Source organism: Quercus robur, chromosome 3 (assembly GCF_932294415.1).
Source record: "Quercus robur chromosome 3, dhQueRobu3.1, whole genome shotgun sequence".
Taxonomy (NCBI): Eukaryota; Viridiplantae; Streptophyta; class Magnoliopsida; order Fagales; family Fagaceae; genus Quercus; species Quercus robur.
In genome coordinates this window covers 31,755,839-31,776,480 of record NC_065536.1, presented here as the reverse complement: position 1 = coordinate 31,776,480, position 20,642 = coordinate 31,755,839, and the positions used below count along the sequence as shown (strand labels likewise).

General features: G+C 34.0%; 1 protein-coding gene across 1 annotated transcript; it reads left to right on the top strand.

Annotated features, from left to right (window-relative positions):
• The first annotated feature begins 7,810 nt into the window (after nucleotides 1-7,810).
• On the top strand, nucleotides 7,811-10,024 carry LOC126717799 (protein BASIC PENTACYSTEINE2-like). Its single transcript, XM_050419702.1, has 2 exons — nucleotides 7,811-8,017; nucleotides 8,843-10,024. Exon 2 carries the CDS (start codon nucleotides 8,848-8,850, stop codon nucleotides 9,688-9,690), a length of 843 nt encoding a protein of 280 aa, XP_050275659.1. The 5' UTR covers nucleotides 7,811-8,017; nucleotides 8,843-8,847; the 3' UTR covers nucleotides 9,691-10,024.
• Nucleotides 10,025-20,642: the final 10,618 nt, after the last annotated feature.

Below are 20,642 nucleotides of genomic sequence, written 5' to 3'. Positions count from 1 at the left end.
CTTTGACACCAACAAAAGCAAGCTATAGCTAGCAGGTGAAAGAAGAAGATAATCAAAGGGGTTATAAGGGAAGCGTGAATGAATTAAGATAAAGGTGAACTTCAAGCATGTTAAGTAATCAAAACAGCCTGAACATATACTGCATGGTCACACACATAGTGCCTGTGAAATAAAATTGGAGAGTACTCAAAAGTGCCCCATCCGCTTATATAGCTCACTGTGTGCATGATATGTTTCAAAAATACATCTACCTTGCAAATCTATCGTGGCAAGGAATGCCTTGACTGACCTCTCGGAGTAAATTATAGGTACCATGCATTTCATGATGCAACTATCTCACCATTAGATTCTCTTTATACTCCGGAAATTTCTATGGTCAGCAGGGATATGTTGATCTTATCATAAAAGAGCTAAACATACACATACAAACGCAACATTTCTTGGCCAACTACCGTTGTAATGGTTCAAAAAATTGAATTTTTTTTATTGTTTTATTTACTCATGAGAACGTTTCTTTCATATTAAAAGAGTCAGACTTAAAGAAAGTGGAAATTGCTTCAAAGTTTTAAATCACCAATGTGTTTACTGTTGGGGATTTAGGTCCCGGTTGTGCCAAGTTACCATTTAAACCCAGTTAATTATTAATCTAGTTATGCTCAAGTCTTACCATATCACGCAAGATAAAGAGCACAAAGACACCCAGGAAAAACTAATGGAACAACTTGTCCCTGAGTAAAAATTGTTGGGAGGGTTTAATCTATTAACCCCAATTGGAAAGAAAATCTATTATGAATAGAATTGAAATTTATACAATAGACTTAACTTTAAATTTATTACTTTATTATGTAGTATTTACTAGCATGACCAAATGCAGCTCCAAATTCATAAATTCTTTTGTTTTGGACTTAGTTGAATGTGAAATTCCTACTCACAAGTTCTAGTATCAACTCAAAGATTTACTCCAGTAACTTTGATGTAACCAAATTGCAACAATTTTTCCTTGATCACCGGATCTTCAAAACCTTGAACTTGGATCTCCAGTTGATACTTCAAGAGAGCTAGGAAGAACTTCTATGCTTGTGTACAGAACATGGCTCTCCATAGTCTTGAAAATGTGCCATAGGGCTGCTTTTATATCTTGGCTTGAAAACCACGAAACCCTATAACAAAATTAGAAAACTGATTCCGCATGAATCTCGATTGGTTGAGATCTTGTCTTAATGGATTGAGTTAAGTGAGACTTGATCGGTTTAGCAAAGATCAAACTGGAGTCATGATTCCAGAAGCTTGGGTTTTCTTGAGCTTGAACATTGGTCGTGTCTTAAACTTAAAATAGACATCAAAGTATACTTGACCCACTAAGATTCTTAAAACTTTGTTACATATGGTCATGGTTTGTCAACCTAGCCCTATGCACTCAACATTAACAATGGTAGTAAAACATTATGTTCAAACTAAATTTAGTGTAAAAGCTTAAATTTTGAACGTTAGCCCCATTTTTCCATCTAGATCACTGCAAATAAACAAGCTTCCAAATCAAATAAGATTCTTTTATATATATATATATATATATATATAATTAGCTTGCTTTCCAGTTATCGAAAACAAAAATGATATTACATTCTTACTTTTTTTTTTCTCCTTGTGAGAGGGGGATGGAAAAGGATACTCCCCATTTGAAATAGATTTTGGATCCATTTTATGGTTCAAACTAAATATTATAAATCTAATGTTGTATAGATTGCCACATCAATTAAATTTTTAAATGAAATGACACTTTTTACCTTGTTTAATCCAAAAATTAAAATTTTAATAGGGAAATGGACTCTATCCATTTCCACTTAAATGGAGAAGATCCTAGGTAATGATGCTTCCAAAAAAATTCTTTCCAAAACAATCCTATAAAGCTAGTGTTCAAGCATTTCTGAAGATCTAATGTCAAAGTTAACTATATGATATTTTTGGCAATTCACAAATCTAAAGCAGCATACATACTTCATTTTGCACCTACCCGCCCGCAATTCATTAGTAAAAAGAGAATCTTAATTTTTTGCCCTTTTTTTTTGTTCTTTACTTGTTTTTAGTCCAAAGCTTTAACTGTCCTACCGACAAGGTGATATTCCTCTCAATCTATAAACCTCCCGAATTTTAGATGAGTACTGGATTCAATTCTAAATCTCCAATAATGTCTAACATTTTTACCAATTATATTAAATGACACTTTCTAACTTCCTATTTAGTACACGGAAGAAAATGAGAATGCGTGGAAAGCTTGTATATTTACCTAATATAGTAGATAATATCAATAGCATAAAATTTTTTTAAAACGCAGGACTTTCTGAACATACCATTCAAAATATCTTGAAATGTCTAAACTCAAAATGCAAAAACGTAGTAAAATATCAACTCACAAAAGGACCTATCCACACGCCACCATAAGCTTCCACGCGCCTCCTAGAGTCCTGTCACATAGGCCACAAGTGTGCCACATTGTCCTCTATTGATGTCTTCTGGTTCCCACGATCGATATATGTTTGTATCTAGCTACCAATGTCTTCTAACTAATGGTGTTGCTCTCCTATGATCATCGACATTGCTGTCCTTCAACCACCGTGTGTCGCTAACTAGCGGTGTTTATCTCATTTAGGCAATCATTAAGCCATTGATCTTCTACCGATGTACCCATCCCACCAGTATAACCATTATCCTTCAGCCTTAATAAGGCTACTCTATTGAAAACATATATAGATCCATCCATCAAAAACTTTTGGTTGTATTCTTGGATAATATTTAAATTTAGTCTTACAATGATATTGATTGAAGTTTAATAAGGTTTTTTTTTTTTTTTTTGATAAGTAAGATGATATATTACTAAAAAGGAAGGAGAGGTTTAGGCTCTAAAAAAGACAGGGACAACAATAAGGGAATCGATTTATCAACTTCTTTACAAAAGACTCACGGAAAGATGGAAGAGATAGATTGAAGTCCTTAGTTTGGAGAAATACACACCCAATGGACTAAATGATGAGCAAGCTCATTATATGATCCATAACAAAAAGAAAATTATGCAACAGAAAAATAGAAAAAGGTTGCTTGGGAAAGTCTATGAGAGAACACTTTTGTAAAATAGAAAATAAAATAAAAAAAACAAAAGTGAAGAAAAGGACATAAATTTTGAGAGTGGGAAAACAATGCGTGGGTTGGTATCAGAAATATTACAATGAGGGTCCAACAGCCCATAAAGTAGGGGAGATGGAGAGTGAGAGAGAGAGAGAGAGCCCAGTACCAAATGGGTAGACTGGTAACCAAACGTTAACTGTTTATTTATTATTTGAATGATAATTATATTCATTACTCCAATATCAAGGAACTTGTTGTCAACTTACTTAAACTTTTTTTTTTTTTATAAATCCTATCCGTACATATTCCTGCTCTCCAACTAGTTTAACACCTTTAACTAGAAGGGGAAATATTCTTCTTAAAAAAAAAACCTGCTGTCTAAAGTTTTTTTTATTTTTTTTTATTTTTTAATGTGTTGTACTACATAGTTAAGCTGTTTAATGCTTACATAGATTTTAGGCGAAAAGCACATTTTGGTCCCTACATTTTTACACGATTCCTACTTTAGTCCCTAAATTTTATTTTTACCGCTTTTAGTCCCTGTTTAGAAAAACGCATTCTGTTTTAGTCCTTTCCGTCAGTGCCGTTAGGGCACTGACCTACGTGGCAAACGGAATTATTAAAATAATAATAAAAATTTTTATTTTGTCATTAAAAAATTCCAAGTCAGCATTTAAATTTAAAAAAATAATTTATTAAATTTAACTAAATAAAAAAATAAAAAACAGAAATAAAAATAAAAAATCACATTAATTAAGATTGAAGTGTGTCTTGAACAAGAACAACAATAACACATACACAAACCCAGAAATTAAAATTCAAAAATTAAAATTTTCAAAATCATCACATACACATGAAAGTTTGGAGATGATGTGGAGGAGAAGACGGAGGGAACTCCGGAGAGAATCCGGCGCCTGTTTCAACGCCGGAATCATCGACCTCCGCCGGATTCAACATTGATCAGATGACGACACTTCCGAGAACTTCACGGACGATGATGACATCAACATCGACGACGAGGCCGCCGTGGATCCCGAAATCATCCGAGACGAGTCGGAAGAGGTTGAGGAAGAGGACGACGGAGAGGACCTTTTCCACGACACTTTCTTGGAGTAAGTACTCTCTCGACTCACAATCCGATCTCGATATTTGCTTCCTTCGGTTTTTGAAAATTGTTGAAAAATGTGGGACTTGGTGAAATGAAATGCAGTGATTATCGAAGAATGGATGAGCAAGACCAGTATGAGTCAGTGGGACTGGATGACTCGCTTGAGGACGAGAGAGATTTGGATCAGATCATGCAGGACCGTAGGGCTGCCGACTTGGAGCTCGACGCTCGCGAGGTTCGCGTCATTGGACGCAAGCTTCCTGAGCTTCTCCACGGTGCAGAATATTTTTGGATTGGTTGTGAGGTATTTTTGGATTGATTTGGTAGTTTGGAGTTTTAGGATTTGATGATTTTGCTGGGTTGAGAAAATAATGATTTTGAAAATTTTAATTTTTGAATTTTAATTTCTAGGTTTGTGTATGTGTTCTTGTTGTTATTGCTCAAGACACACTTCAATCTTAATTAATGTGATTTTTTATTTAGTTAAATTTAATAAATTATTTTTTTAAATTTAAATGCTGACTTGGCATTTTTTAATGACAAAATAAAATTTATTATTATTATTTTAATAATTCTGTTTGCCACGTAGGTCAGTGCCCTAACGGCACTGACGGAAAGGACTAAAACAGAAGACATTTTTCTAAACAGGGACTAAAAACGATAAAAATAAAATTTAGGGATCAAAGTAGGAATCGTGCGAAAATATAGGGACCAAAATGTGCTTTTCGCCTAGATTTTACATACATTATCTAAAATGCATGTTTATATTTATATTTTCATTAATTTTTTAAAATTTAATTACTATTTTGCTTCTTAATGTTTATCTTATGTGTCAAAATAGTTCTTAACGTTTCAAAATGTGTCAGTTTAGTTCTTATCATTTTGGTATTGCATCAAAATAATTATTGTTGTTAAGTGGTGAACAAAAAAAAAAAAAAAGACTAACAGTAATATTAAATATTATTTTATACCACTCAAGCTCCCATGTGGACTGCCATATGTTTTTAACTTAAAAATTAAGAAATAAAACAGACCAAAAGGTAAAAACTTAACTAAAATCACAAACGAAGTTGGGATTGAAAACTTGAGATCCCTACAGAGACTTAATTCACTGAGATCATAATTAAAAAGATGCTATGAGTAAAGATATTATGCTCTTGAAACAAATAAGACTTGGATAAGTGTTCAATTCCATAGTGATAAAGTTTCCATTGGTTGCAATTGGGTCTATAAAATCAAATACAAAGTCGATGGTTCATTTGAGTGCTATAAGATAAAGGATTCAACTATAAGAATGTATCGATTATACTAAAACTTTTGCACCCGTTTTGAAAATTAACCACAGTTTGTTATTAAGCTGTTGCCATAAATTTGGCAAGCACATTGATTACATGTGCAAAACCAAAATGTGTTTCTTTTTGGTGATATACATGTAGAAGTCTACATGAAAATTACACCCGGATTTAGTCACAAAGGGGAGTCAATCTTAATAAATCAATCTACAACTTATGCAAGCTGCACAACAATGTTTTGGAAAATTTTCTACTGCATTCCTTGATGTTGGATTTTTCTTAATCTCAAACCAATTATTCACTATTTACAAAGTTTTCTAATGATTCCCACACTTATATTTTAGTATATATAGACGAGATTATCATTACATGTGAAAATTCCATTGAAGTGTCATGTCTACATGCTCAATTTCATATCAATATTGGCCTCTCTAACATACTTCTTGGGATTGAATTCCTTCGCTCTTTACAAGGTATTTGCTCTCCTTAGGATGCAGGTATGCTAGTAGCCAGATCCACCTCTTTCTTACAGAGCAAAATCAAATTGGCAAAATATTGATGACCAACTCCTTGAGGATTCAACACCCTATTGAAGACTCACTGACTGCCTAATATATTTAACAATTACCATACAAGGTATGTTGTCAATATTCGTATGACATATTTGGAATATTATAATAAATGCTGTAATGTAATACCAATTCTTATGGTTTTACTATTTTAAAGTTTGGTTATGTTTTTATTACAGAGAATAATCATTCCTTATGAATACCTATTCCTCTTTAAAATTATTATAATAGCTACTCCTTAGTGTTTATTTTGCATCAGTTTATAACTTCAACTTTTAACTTTTATGTTCAGCTTTTTAAAATCTCACTATTTTCCGTCTTATCTTACTTTTTCAACTTTTTTCAAAGTATAAGTATACTTTAGTACACTTGCAAAAAGTTTCAGTAAAAAGTTAGATAAGTTGTTCTCAAACGGACACTTAATTGGTATAATAATTTATAAAATTAATATATTTCTAAATATACAAAATTTCTATATGCACATAACAATTATAAAAATAAAAAATCATTAAAAAATAAAATCTCTCTCAAATTTAAAAAATATTATTTTTTAGGAAATATGATAGTATAGGTAAGAGCCCTATTGATTTGATTTGTTCTTCTAAAAGAAATAATAATTTGAACTGTGAACTAACTAATACAATTAAGTACTCCATTATAGATCATTCTCAAAAAAAAAAAAAAAAAAAAAAAGTACTCCATTATAGAAAATCATTTGAATTGATGGTATTAGTCAAATACCTCCTTCTATAAAATCATTATTGTGATTTTATAATTGTGGGATTTGTGTAATGAATCTTTATATATATATATATATATATATATAAAAGAGCCCTATTTTCACCTATCAATTCCTTCACACCTTTTTTGAACAAAAATTTTCATTAATTTCTTAATACTCGTTAATTAAATATTGACATTTTTAATTTAGTGATGTAGCTAAGGTATGGGTTGGGTTTACTGACAAGTTGCACTAGACTCACTTGAATGATAACACGTGTCCAATAGTATAACTGGACATTAAACCAAATCCAAGTCCAATGAAACTATTTCTTAAAATATATATATATATATATGGTATAATTTTGCAATATATTTTTGTAAAACTACCCAATAGTCAACTTTATTTTCAATTAAATAATAGTAGAATTAGAATGGTAAGTATCTTACCGAGTATCTACTTGTTTACCTATATTATCCTTATGTCTTTAGATAATAAAAAAAAAAAAGTTGTATGGGGAACAATTTGGGATTGATTGTTAGTTTGATTCCCATATTTGTCCACATTATAAAGACAACAGATTTACTATGTCATAATAAAAAAAATTTAAAGGATTGTACTTGTACAACATTCATGATTCAACAACAAGACATAATAAAATAAACAAATTATAATTAGCAAATAAAACCAGAAAGTCGTTTTTAAGAAAGGAATAAAGAAAAGGGAAAGTGTGAAGTGTGAAGTGTGTCCATTCAAATATCAAAGTCTCAATTTGAATAGAGAGAGAGAGAGAGAGAGAGAGATAAGAAAAATTAGGATTTTGTTGTCACATGGCATTAGCATATGCCCACACACAGCCCACCCCACAACAACTCCCAAAAGCCTTTTACTACTTCGGCAGATATCTGAGGAGATAGATATATTTTTAGCATCTCCCTTTGGATTGATTTTCCCTTATATTTTATTATTTTTATAGTGACAAAAATATATGCTTTTTTTTGCTGATAGATACAAATTTCTAGCTCTCTCTCTCTCTCTCCCTCATATTTCTAGGTTCTTCTCTCTCCTCTCTCATCTCTCTCCCTATCTCTTTCTCTTTCTTTCTCTTTCCATTTCTCTCTCCTCTCTCCTCTCTCTTCTCTCTCTCTCTCTCTTTCTCTCTCTCCAGAAGGGGCAAAACCCTAAAGAGCCGTTTACACCCACCCAAGTAAGTTTTCTCTCTCCTCTCTCCTTCTCGCTCTCGCTCCCTCTCTCTCTCTCTCTCACTATCTCTCTCTCCTTCTCCTTCTCTCTCTCTCACTTTCCAAATTTTGAATATATGGGTCCTTGTACTATTTAACCTGTCATTTGCATCCATTTTTTTTTCTTTTGTTTTCTCTTCTATGTATATGCTTAAAGCTTTAATTTTGAATATGAATATGTGATTATTCTTCTTCTTATGGCAGAGATCTAGAATTTTTTCAGTCTCAGATTTGATCTGTTAAAAATGGTTGTAAAGTTTAAATTATAGATCTACTTTATAGGTTTCTACATGGGTCTCGTTTGGATGATGAGAAAATGTAGGAAATGGAAGGGATTTGAATGTCAAAGTTTCCATTTTTATCGATGGGATCAAAGAATTTCCATTTTTGGGATCTGGGAAAATGGATAGCTTATCTCAACCGAGCTGGGTTTTAGGATTTGGCTCGGTTTGATTTGTGAGATCTTCATTTCCTGTGGATATGGATGGAGCTGGGGAAAAAAAGATACATTTTTCGATATTTTTTTTTCTTCATTTTCTCAGCAGCCAAACAGGGGCTTGATCTATCTTTTGATGGGGAGATCCAGTTGATGCTTTCCATTTTTTGTATTTAGCTTTAATGTTTATTCTGCCAGATGATCCATCCGATCTGTCATATTAGATTATATGTTTGTTTTATATTCAATTTGTCTGTAATGGCAATTGGCAATCTTTGGTTCAAATACTGTTAGTGGGTAACTGGAAACATAGCAAAGTTTGAATCTTTTGTGATTGATTTTGCTCAATGTGTAGTTGTCATGGATGATGATGCGTTGAATATGCGTAATTGGGGTTACTATGAACCATCCTTCAAAGGACATCTTGGTCTGCAGCTCATGTCAAGCATGGCAGACCGTGATTCGAAAAATTTTCTGCCTGGACGTGATCCTAATAGCATGATGGTTAACCCAGCAAATGGAACTTATCATCCTCGGGATTGTGTTGTTTCGGAAGCACCCGTCCCTATTAATTATGTGAGGGACACTTGGGTAAACCAGAGAGACAAGTATATCAATATGTTGCCTACCAATCCTAATTATGCTGTTCTCCCAGATACGTCTGGAGCTCATTCATTACAGATGCTACAACCACCTGATCTGTCGAGGGATGAGAGGGTGGGTAGAATTGATGAGCCCCCTGTTAAAAAGGAAGGCGGCCAAATGAAGAAAAGGCAAGGTGCGAGTGCCCCAAAAGCCCCCAAAGCAAAAAAGCCTAGGAAACCAAGGGATAATGGCAATGCTTCTGTTCAACGTGTAAAGCCAGCAAAGAAGAATATGGATCTTGTCATAAATGGGATTGATATGGACATTTCGGGCATTCCTATTCCAGTTTGCTCTTGTACTGGAGCTCCTCAACAATGTTATCGGTGGGGATGTGGTGGTTGGCAGTCAGCTTGTTGTACGACAAATGTGTCTATGTATCCTTTGCCAATGAGTACCAAAAGGCGTGGTGCGAGGATAGCTGGACGGAAAATGAGTCAGGGTGCATTCAAGAAGGTATTGGAAAAACTTGCAGCTGAAGGTTATAACTTTGCTAACGCAATTGATCTGAGGACTCACTGGGCAAGACATGGTACCAACAAGTTTGTCACTATCAGGTAGAGATACATGGCATGGTACCATTAATGGGATTGACATTGCATTTGGTCTGTTTCATCTGTATATATATCTATGGCCTTTGCAGAGATCTACTGGTTGCTATGTAGTCCAAGAATTTTTAGAGTTATGACACTTGTTTTTAAAATTTGGACAACTGGGTTACTTCCTTCTATTTTATTTTTAATGTTTCGGCTTATGTGATAAAGGCAACCAGTAGCTTCTGGCCATCAGATTTATGTTGAGAATTGTCATTTATTGAACGTTCTTTTTGGACAATGTACTTTCAGCTTTTAATTTAGTTTTGTCAAAGATTAGCAATTAACTGCTTTTTTCTTCATTTGTCTCCATGATGACATGCTATGATTTTTATTTCCTTGCTCTTTTGTTTTTGGTGCACGCAGAGTATAATTTTTATGAATGGAATGAGCTTGATGTTGCATTTCTCTTATTGACGCCTAAGTTTAGAAGCAGGTGCTTTGTACTACTAGATATTACAACTCTATGTATTATGTTAAAAAGGATTTCCTTCTCTCTGTCTCACTCTCAGGTTAAATTTGCCCAATTTTTTTGTAGGATTAGAACCATTAGATTGTATACTTTCTTACTTTATTTCAAGTGTGAAATTCATACTTTTGCCTCCTTATACCGATCATGTCTATTTTGATTGATTCCAATGGTATAGTTTGTCTAGATTGATGCAAGCATTACAGTTTAGTGGTACTGCTATATTGTTGGACTGGGACATGAAAAATCCTGATGGGTGGGTTGTGTTAAGTGGGAAACATATTCTCAACTCTAGGAATACCTTTAATTTTTTGTACTTGTATTGCACTATATTTAACAATGCTCTTTGAAAAATGAAAAAAGCCACAGCTTAAATTGTTTTCCTGTTTTTTGTAATTTGTTGCATATGAGAAGTGTGCTTGTGAATACCTGGTGCTTGAACATGCACTTCAAGGTGTGTTCTTAATGCTGTGCTTCACATTGTGCACCTTGGAGCAGATTTTACTATGGCCTTGGAGAATTCTGTCATTTCTCACAATACGACACTAGGATTTGTTGAATCAATTGAAAATTGTCTTCAACTGTAGAGAAAATAAAATCAATTGGAATATTTCCTATTGCTTGTTTTTCTGTGTGAGTTTTTGTATTGGCAGAAATCTGGTAGTCTTCTCCTATGCATCTTTTGACTGAGGATTACTGAAGCCATGGTATAGGAGCATAATAATTTTTCTGGTTGGATTATTATTAATTTTTTCTTTTATTTTTGGAATTAAATTGCTTGAGGATTTATAGGGTAAGCCTTTTATTAGTTGAATAACCATGTGCATTGAACATTTGCTTGTAATCTGAGTCTTTAAGAAGTGTTTGCCTTAGTAAAGCATATCACATGTCCTTCTACAATTTTGATCCCTTGAGCCAAGGCAGTTATAATCATTGGAATACTGGAACATTAAATCTACGTTCCATTGTTGGGTTAATTATGTCTCATTTCAATTTTGTGGAAGTACTTGTTAAATGGGGTGAAGAATTGCTTGTGTTTGTTGCTTACATTTTTTTTGATAAGCTGTTTGTTGATTACATTATAAGCAAAGGACGCAAGTTTCATATATAGTATTTAGGACTAGTACAATGAGGGTTGGGAGCGTGACAATGTAATGGTATCAGAGCTTAGTTTCTATTCTTGTATACCTTTGGTTAAGTTTGATCTATTGGGATTGATGGTGTTATAAGCAGTAGAGTTTTTATATTGGTGGATTGCTTTGGATCCTCATGTTAAGGTCTGATTTGTCTTCTAGTTTGGATTGTTGTCTCTGTTAAGTTCTCGATAGGTTGGGATTAACATGGGTTTTGTTATTAGAGAGGCAGTTACCGTTTTGAGCCATGGTTTGCTTTTTAGAAGTTTGAGATCCTAATTTGTGGACTTGGAGATTGTTTAAATAGGGGGTAAAGTTTTTGATTCCAGTTTACATGAAGTTGAAGGAGATCTTCCAATAGGAGAGAATTTGTGATCTTCTAGATTGTAAGAATGCTATGATTAGTGGTATAAGTAAATTGATGCAATGACTCAAACTTTGATACGATGTTGACCGTTGAATTCAGCATTAGGCTTGAATTCAGCATTAAGTGTGCGTTTGGATTGGGCGTTTTGCCCAATTCGCGTGTTTTACGTTTTTTTAGTGGGTCCCTTGGATATTGTTCACTTTTCCACCAAACTCAACAAAGCACAGATTTCTAGGTAAATTTGGGTAAATTGATGCAATGACTCAACCTTTGATAGGATGTTGACAGTTGAATTTAGCATTAGGCGTGCGTTTGGATTGGGCGTTTTGCCCAATCCGCGCGTTTTTCGTTTTTTAGTGGGTCCCTTGGATACTACGCCCAATCTGCGCGTTTTACGTTTTTTAGTGGGTCCCTTGGATACTACGCCCAATCCGCGCGTTTTACGTTTTTTAGTGGGTCCCTTGGATACTATTCACTTTTTCACCAAACTTAGCAAAACATAGATTTCTAGGTAAATTTGGGTAAATTGATACAATGACTCAAACTTTGATAGGATGTTGACCGTTGAATTCAGCATTAGGCGTGCGTTTGGATTGGATGTTTTGCCCAATCAGTGCGTTTTATGTTTTTTAGTGGGTCCCTTGGATACTGTTCACTTTTCCACCAAACTCAGCAAAGTACAGATTTCTAGGTAAATTTGGGTTTCACAGCACTATTTACACCTTCAAAAATTATTTTGCTACAGTGTTTTTAGTAATAAGTTTTCAGTTTTCGGTAAATAAGCGATATCTAAACATGCTTTAGATTTTAATCTGGAAGAAAGTTGTCTATTTTTTTTTTTTTTTTTTTTTTGAAATTATTGTTATGGATAGGTATGATAGTATGTTGCATCTTAAATTCAACATTGACGTATTTTACTATTTTAGGACCCTTTTTTTGGATACCTAAAGGGTAGAAATGCTCTGAGTCCATTCCAATCGCATTTGATGATTATGTATGATTGGTCTCTAAGAGTGACACTAATAGTTCCATATTAACTAAGGTAGTGTTTACTGTTTATTTGTTATTTGGGGTGTCCTTGAGAATTTCTGTATACGGACTTCGAGGAAAAACAAAACCAAAAAAAAAAAAAATATATATATATATATATATATATATATATAGTTCCTAAACTCAGGAATGGATGTATCAAATAAGCTAAAGGTGTAGAAACAAGTGGGATACCAATGCAAATAGAGTAATTGTATGGAATGCCATAATTATATGTAATCCTTTTTGGATATTAGGTGGAATTCTATCGAATTTTCATGATAAGCTTGGAATTCCTTTTGCGTTTGGATCCTTGCATTTTAGTCGGGATTGATCTTTAGGCATCGACGGATAAGTCACAACTTGAGAGGGGTGGAAATTGTGGGATAAAGTCTCAAGTTATTAGAAGTTGGGGCTCTTATTAGTTATAGGATTGGAATCTCTAGCCTCCAAATATTTTTGTGTATTAATATTTTTGAATACTGTTTTAATTTGTCTAGAATGAAACATTTTTGTAATGGCCAATTTCAACATACCATTTTGAGGTTAACGCTAAAGTCATATATATATATATATATATATATATTACAAAATTTATATCTAAATCTACGTCACATGATATTATATTATATCAAATTATTAATTCAAAATCAAATAATGCACATTCTTAATATAAACTTTACATAAAATAAATATATTACATGTCATATATATGAGTAAGAAAAAAATATTAATGAAGAAAAAAACCATGTCAGATGTGAGTAAAGGATACAAGAAAAACACATTATTTAAGGAAAATAATAATAAAATTTCATATGTGATTGAAGTGAAAAAAAAAAAAAAATGGCTTTGGGAAAAAAAATAATGATTTGTTTAAATCACCATACCATGTGGAATTTAGCGGTGATAGGGAACATTTTGGCCAAAACTAGATAAATCTAATACATGAGAGTTGTCATGTCACCAAGAAGTCGTTACATACCTATGGGTCGTTAGGTACCCTTTCTGACACCTTGTGATGTAAGTATGTAACTTACCTAATGCTTACTCTTCTAAGACGCCATGGTAACGGACGAGTAAGCTGTAAATGAATCAAACTAATCATGAACAACTTGGGCTTGGCTCGATAAAAAGCTTATTCATGTTTGTCTGTTTATAAATAAGTCAAGCTTAAGCCTTAGTTTTTGGCTTGTTTAATAAAAAAGCCAAGCCTAAGCAAAAAATTTATTCACGAACAAGCTTGTCAGCTATTAGGCTTGATGCAACACAATTCAAGCATAGACTCATTTATAAGCTTATATATGTTAGCTAAATATACTCATTACACATATCTTAATAATGACATGGCCAACATGGGACCAGTACCCATTACCTTAATATTTTCTTTCTCTCTAAACTGACCAAGAACCACTTTAGACTATAGTTACATTTAAAAATAAATTAATTAATTGAGTTGACCACATATGATCCTTCCCTATTAATCATCTAAAGTAAAGTTATGAAATATATTATCATTTTTTTTTATTCATAATAGTTACAAACAAGTATTGTTTTGGTTCTTCACCTTCTAACATGAATGTAAAAATTGTATTTTGAATAATTGCTGAAACTGTAGATAGGGAGTGATGAATGAATGAATTTAATTATGTAAAATTTTAATTTGAATAATGGCTAATCATAAATAGGACTAAATGCATGATAAAATGAGTATACTATTTGATTCAATAGTGATTGGTTACAAACTTGGATCAAGCATGTATAATTTTGTGAAAGAAACCAAAGTTTTGATTATATAGGGGACATTACACTTTACCATCCTAAACTATGCTCTATATTATACTTTGTACCCTAAACTACTCGAATGCACAATTTTGCACCATAAATTATGACCTTCTTTACACTTTGCACCCTGCCATTAGTTTTATTGTTAAGTTGGATATGAAGCATATGACTTGCACATGCGTTGCTAAGTGGCACAAACTTAAAAAAACCAACCCCCCCCCCCCCCACCCCTTCCCAATCAATTAAAAACAAACCTTCTATTTTTCTCTAGTTCACTCTCGTGACCACTACAACACCTCCTAAGAACATTTCTTAATAGACTTTGAATGGACAAAAGAACTACTCTACAATCATAATGAAATAATTGCAAGTCAGAGCCAATAGAACTCAACATAATCTTAAAATCTTGCTCAGGTTTCAACTACTTAAACTTTGACTTATCTCCCACTTTAAGTCTTTTTCTTTTCCCTTAAGTTTCTGGTGCCTTGATAAACCTTGTAATGATCTAACACCTTGACTATTCAAAATTAATTTTCTGACCCAAAAACCATAATAAAAAAACTATCCTGTAAAATCACTCAAGTGATCTATCCTTAGATCTTTTCTTTTGTTTAAGAGTATTAAGTACAATTGGTGGAGCAATGATAGAGATGATTTTGATTTTGGGATTTTGGGTTGTTGGGATTTTGATTTGGGGGAGGGGCTGATACTGATACTAGACATGGCAAAACAGATCAGAATTTTTTGACCTAACCCGACCCAACCCGATTTTTTTTACCTAAAGCAAAAATAAGTTGACCCATGACCCGACCCTATTTTTTGTGGGTCAACCCGATCTGACTCGCGACCCGACTTGTGACCCAAACCATTTTTTAAAATTTTTTTCTTTGATAAAAAAAAAAAAAAAAAAAAAAAAAAAAAAAAAAAATTTAAGACAATATTGGTTAAATTGTTTATTGTGAGCTTTAAGGAAACAATTGATACATTTACATAACTGCATGCAAATGAATTGAAAGATGAATGGTTGAGCATTCTATAATGAGCAAAAATTTTTAGATATCAAATAGTCAAGTACATGACAAGATAGGTTACAATAGAGTTAAAAACATAGATTTAAAGTTGTGATTTCCAACTATATTGTGTTGGCTTTAATTCTATGCCAAATTTGATTGTAATTTCTTCAATCATTTTCCCTTTATATATGTGAGATTAATTGTAAGGGATGAGTGTGAGAGATCGGTGAAGACTCAAGCTTCAAAGAATGTACAAGTGGATTTCGTGACAGGCTCGTGAGAAGCTTACCCGCAAAAAGAGCCACATGTAGAACACATGACTGGAAGATGAAGAGTCGTGCCAGACTGTACTTTTTGCGAGTATCTTGCAGGTAAGGCCAACCCATGAAGGACCCGCAAAACATTTTGTTGGCAAAAGGTTATGTTTTGCTTTACCATGTTTTTACACACATTATATATACCCTCATTATCCACAAATTGTAGGGAGTACTTTTTAGAGAGAAAACCCTAGAAAACACATGTGAAAGTTAAAGATTGTCACACCCACAATCATCTACCCATTTCCTTGTGGTTTTCCTCAACTCCTACCTCTCCATCTCTATATCTTTGAGAAGTTACTAGCTCAAACTTACCACACCCATACTGAGTGTAAAGTGAGATTTTGGTGCTACTGGAAAGTATTGGAAGAAGCCATTGATTGGCGAATGCAATCGGGCTGAATTGCAAAATCCGGAAAGTTAAAGAAGACAAGACTCTGAGAAGTCAGTTGGTAGCAGGAGCTTGGAGGGCTCAAGTACATGTGGTAGCCTAGGCTTGGAGGGTTTCTTGTAATTCGTGTACTCCAACTTTATTCTCTGGTGGATTGATTTCGACTTGGAGAGTTGTGGAGAGATTTTTCGCTGAATTCTTCAGTTTCCTCTTCGATAACACGTCTTGGTGTTATCTTGTATTTGCATCTCTCTTCCCTACTCTTTAAGCTTTCATTTTATTGTTGATGATGGATGAATATGGCTTAGGATAGTGTTATCGGTTCATTGCGCTTATATACACTTGTTCCACACTTAGTCTAAATTAGAGTAAAAGCAATCTAGCCGTAATTTTTAATTGGGGATCTGAACAAGCTGTTGAGGACTGTTTTTTCGGCCCACGTGGCATTACTTCATTGGCACCCCATGCCACATCAACATATTATTGGTTTTTTCGGGTAAATCTCTTTAAAGCCCAAAATAAGCTCATATTTTATTCAACTACATGGATTGGGCTCACATGGCCCTTGAGATCCTTATTTCAAGAGGCGAATTCATGGCCCACATTTCCTTTTCATCAATTGGGATCATAACCCATGATATCATCGACATCAACTTATGGATTGGGCTTAAGCAATGAATCAAAACTCACGGCCCATATTACCTCTCTTCCACTCATGGCAAGCGGCTTCTTCAACAAGAGCCCATATTTACACAAAATGACAACAAAACCCGAGGTACGTCATCTCATCTTTGGCTTATGATCCAAGCTCATAAGTCTCTTTGGGGAAACTTTGGGAGTTGTGGTTTGGAGGGCCAAAAGGTATATTCAGTAAAGCTCCAACGATTCAAAGTTGATAAAAGAAACATGTTGCTTGGCGTGTCTTCTCCAACTCTCTAAACTCTTACGAGTCCGTGTGTAGTGGGTAGCGTATGGTAAGTTTCTTTTATCACATAGCACTTAAAATGATAGAATTCCCCATTGCTCTTTTTTCTAAAGCTTAATATTCATCACGTGACAAATGCTCAATATCCTCAACCATCTAACTGCTGGGAAGATAACTGTTCATTCAATCCCCAGCTATTCCTATACAAATTTAGAAACTTCATTATTTTATTCTACATAAATCTCATTACTACTTTCAACTAAAATCCAACTCAAACACAAAGCCTAATCTGATTGGCTATCTTTTATCTCCAACTATGTACAAAATATTCATGATATCTTTTATACCTAGCTGCTGTCTACCAAAATCAGACCATATACGTGGTAAGCATCTTTTATCACATAGCACTTAAAATGATAGAATTCCCCATTGCTCTTTTTTCTAAAGCTTAATATTCATCATGTGACAAATGCTCAATATCCCCAACCATCTAACTGCTGGTAAGATAACTGCTCATTCAATCCCCAGCTATTGCTATACAAATTTAGAAACTTCATTATTTTATTCTACATAAATCTCATTACTACTTTCAGCTAAAATCCAACTCAAACACAAGGCCTAATCGGATTGGCTATCTTTTATCTCCAACTATGTACAAAATATTCATGATATCTTTTATACCTAGCTGCTGTCTACCACAATCAGACCATATATGTCTCTATCAGCTGCCAGAGCAGAGCATTAAATACTCTTCTTGCTCACCAAGATTATGTCACAACACAATGAGACCTTGACCAAATCTCTAAAACTTCCTTAACCTTCAACCAATCCTTCTATTACTTACTAGAAATGTATTGTAATGGAACCTTGGACCAAAAACACAAACACCCGAAAAGGAAATATTTCCAGTTGAACCTCAGCAGTGCATTTAGCACTTGACACTTGGCTGGAAGTGATATCATCAGTCATTTAATGCTTAAATCCCAGCAATTAGCTATTATACCCAAAATAGCAAGATACCTTTCAAAGAGATCTTACCATTTTTCAGCCAAATCCATCAAATAAATGTTGAATGTCCTCTCTAGCAGTTTGAAAGCACCCATTTGACCTCCTTGGCTTCTGCCTAAAGCAAACAACTTTTCCTGACAGCTGGGACAGCTTTTCCTGACAGCTGGGACAGCTTTTCCATGATAGCTGTCATAGTTTTTCCTGACAGCTGGGACAGCTTTTCATGATAGCTGTCACAGCTTTTCCTGATAGCTGGGACAGCTTTTCATGATAGCTATCACAGCTTTTCCTAACAGCTGGAACAGCCTTTTCAGAACAGCTGTGACAGCTGACCCAGCAGTCTGAGCATTACTAATTTTTCCACATTTGGCTAAAACCAAAACCAACTATTGAAACTACATTTCTCTTGCTAAAATACCTTCCTTTTCTGTTACTTTTTCCCAAACAACTCTTACCCGAAATAGCAAGAATATCTTAAAACTAAACATACCATTTTTGGCCAAATCTTAAGATGGATTTTCTGAAGATTCATTGCTAGTTGGAACATATTTTGGCTGATATTCTTTGCTAAAATACCCCTTTAAGCTCAACTCTAAAAGGAACCCTTCATCAACACCTCAAAGGGGGGACACCAATGGGGGGAAACTCTCTTATAAACTTCTTCCTCACTCTAATTATCTACTGAAGCTCTTAATGAAGTACTGAGCTTCTGAGTTTTTAGTTTCCAAATTAGGAACTAAACTCTTCAGCCCTTAGCTCATAAATGCCTTCATAAGCTCTCATACATCCTCCAACAGTAAATCCCAGCAGCTTTGCTAAACACACTACAACATCATTACTCTCTTGTACTCATTCTCTCACTCTCCATATCCAAAAAATACATCTATCTTACTGCTCCTATCTCCAAATATCTAAACACATCTCCATACTCTTCTCTTACAAAATTTATCCTCTTGGAAAGCAATCTCTACAACTTCTTCAACAGTTATAATCTCACATTTTTACTATCTTTAAACCTCCATATCTCTCATACTTCCATATATCATACATATCACAAATACTATATCCCACAAAACATCTATATCTTTTACTATATATCTCCACCTTCTCAAGAGATATCAAACACTTATATTAAAAGCCCTTCTCATGGAAGGCATGAACTTCTATTACCAAAACCCTTCTCCTAGAAGGCACCAAGATCTCATATCAAAGCCCTTCCCTTAGAAGGCACAACTATTTCTTACAAAAGCCCTTCTCTTAGAAGGCATAACTACTTCTTACATAAAGCCCTTCTCTTAGAAGACACAAATACTCCATGCAAAAGCCCTTCTCATGAAAGGCAACACTATTCATAACTTCACAACAACTAAAAGAGCATTGTCAAGGGGAAAACTCATTTAAGTGCATGATAAGAGGAGCAAGCTTAACCAACCCCTACACACAACTGGACATACTCTCTCTCCCTCCAGTTGCACCCATTTTCCCCCCTCAATCTTGAAGTTATCATAGCAAACTGTCTCTCTACCATTGGGGTCATTATGCTGGAATCCCATAAGCTCACAGAAGCTGTATAGCTGGGCTGCAAACCATCAGAGATAAGTGACCTTGCTTCCTTATCTTTAAATTTAAATTATTGAGTATATGATTACTTCACATTTAAATACATATTACCTTATTCCAACTGCTATTACAACTATTAACCAAGGCTTAAATTCATTTAAATGCATGATAAACTAGCCTTTACCGCTGGCATTCTGCTGGAATCCTATCAGCTCACTGATGCTACACAGCTGGGCTATAAACCATACAAAGATAAGTGACTTTGCTTCCATATCTTTAAATTTACATCATTGAGTATATGATTACTTTACCTCTAAATAAATACTACTTTATTTCGACTACTATTACAAACTACTAATCAAAACAATTATATCAAACGCATATTACATATTTATTCGACTATTATCGCGATTCTTAGACTTTGGTTTTAATTATTTTATAGGCTTAAAAAATACGCCGGTAGCCATTGGACCACGTGGCCCAATATTGAGTTCCGGACGCAACTCCCCAAAAAAAACCTGGGCCTAGTAAGGTCATCCCTCCAACGGACCACACATGGCTGGGCATCCAAAAAAGGCCCCCGAACACAAGCTCTTGTGTTTTAGCACAAATTCGATCTTTCAATAGATTCTAAAATTGTAGACATGTGTGAGAAACATTCATAAATGTGAAAATAGTGAAGCCAAAATATCAAATTAGCATAAATTATGAATGCTTAGACCTATTTTTTTAACAATTTCTGTCCAAAATAAATGGCTTTTCAAAATAAATTATTATATTTCTTAGAGTGTGTGTTACTTAACAATGATATGATATTCATAAAAGAGACCATATATAAATAAGTAAACAATCAAACTTTAATGTATATTTTCAAATTGAAATAGAGTGCCAACCATAATTGATAATAAATTATAATATTTTTTTTT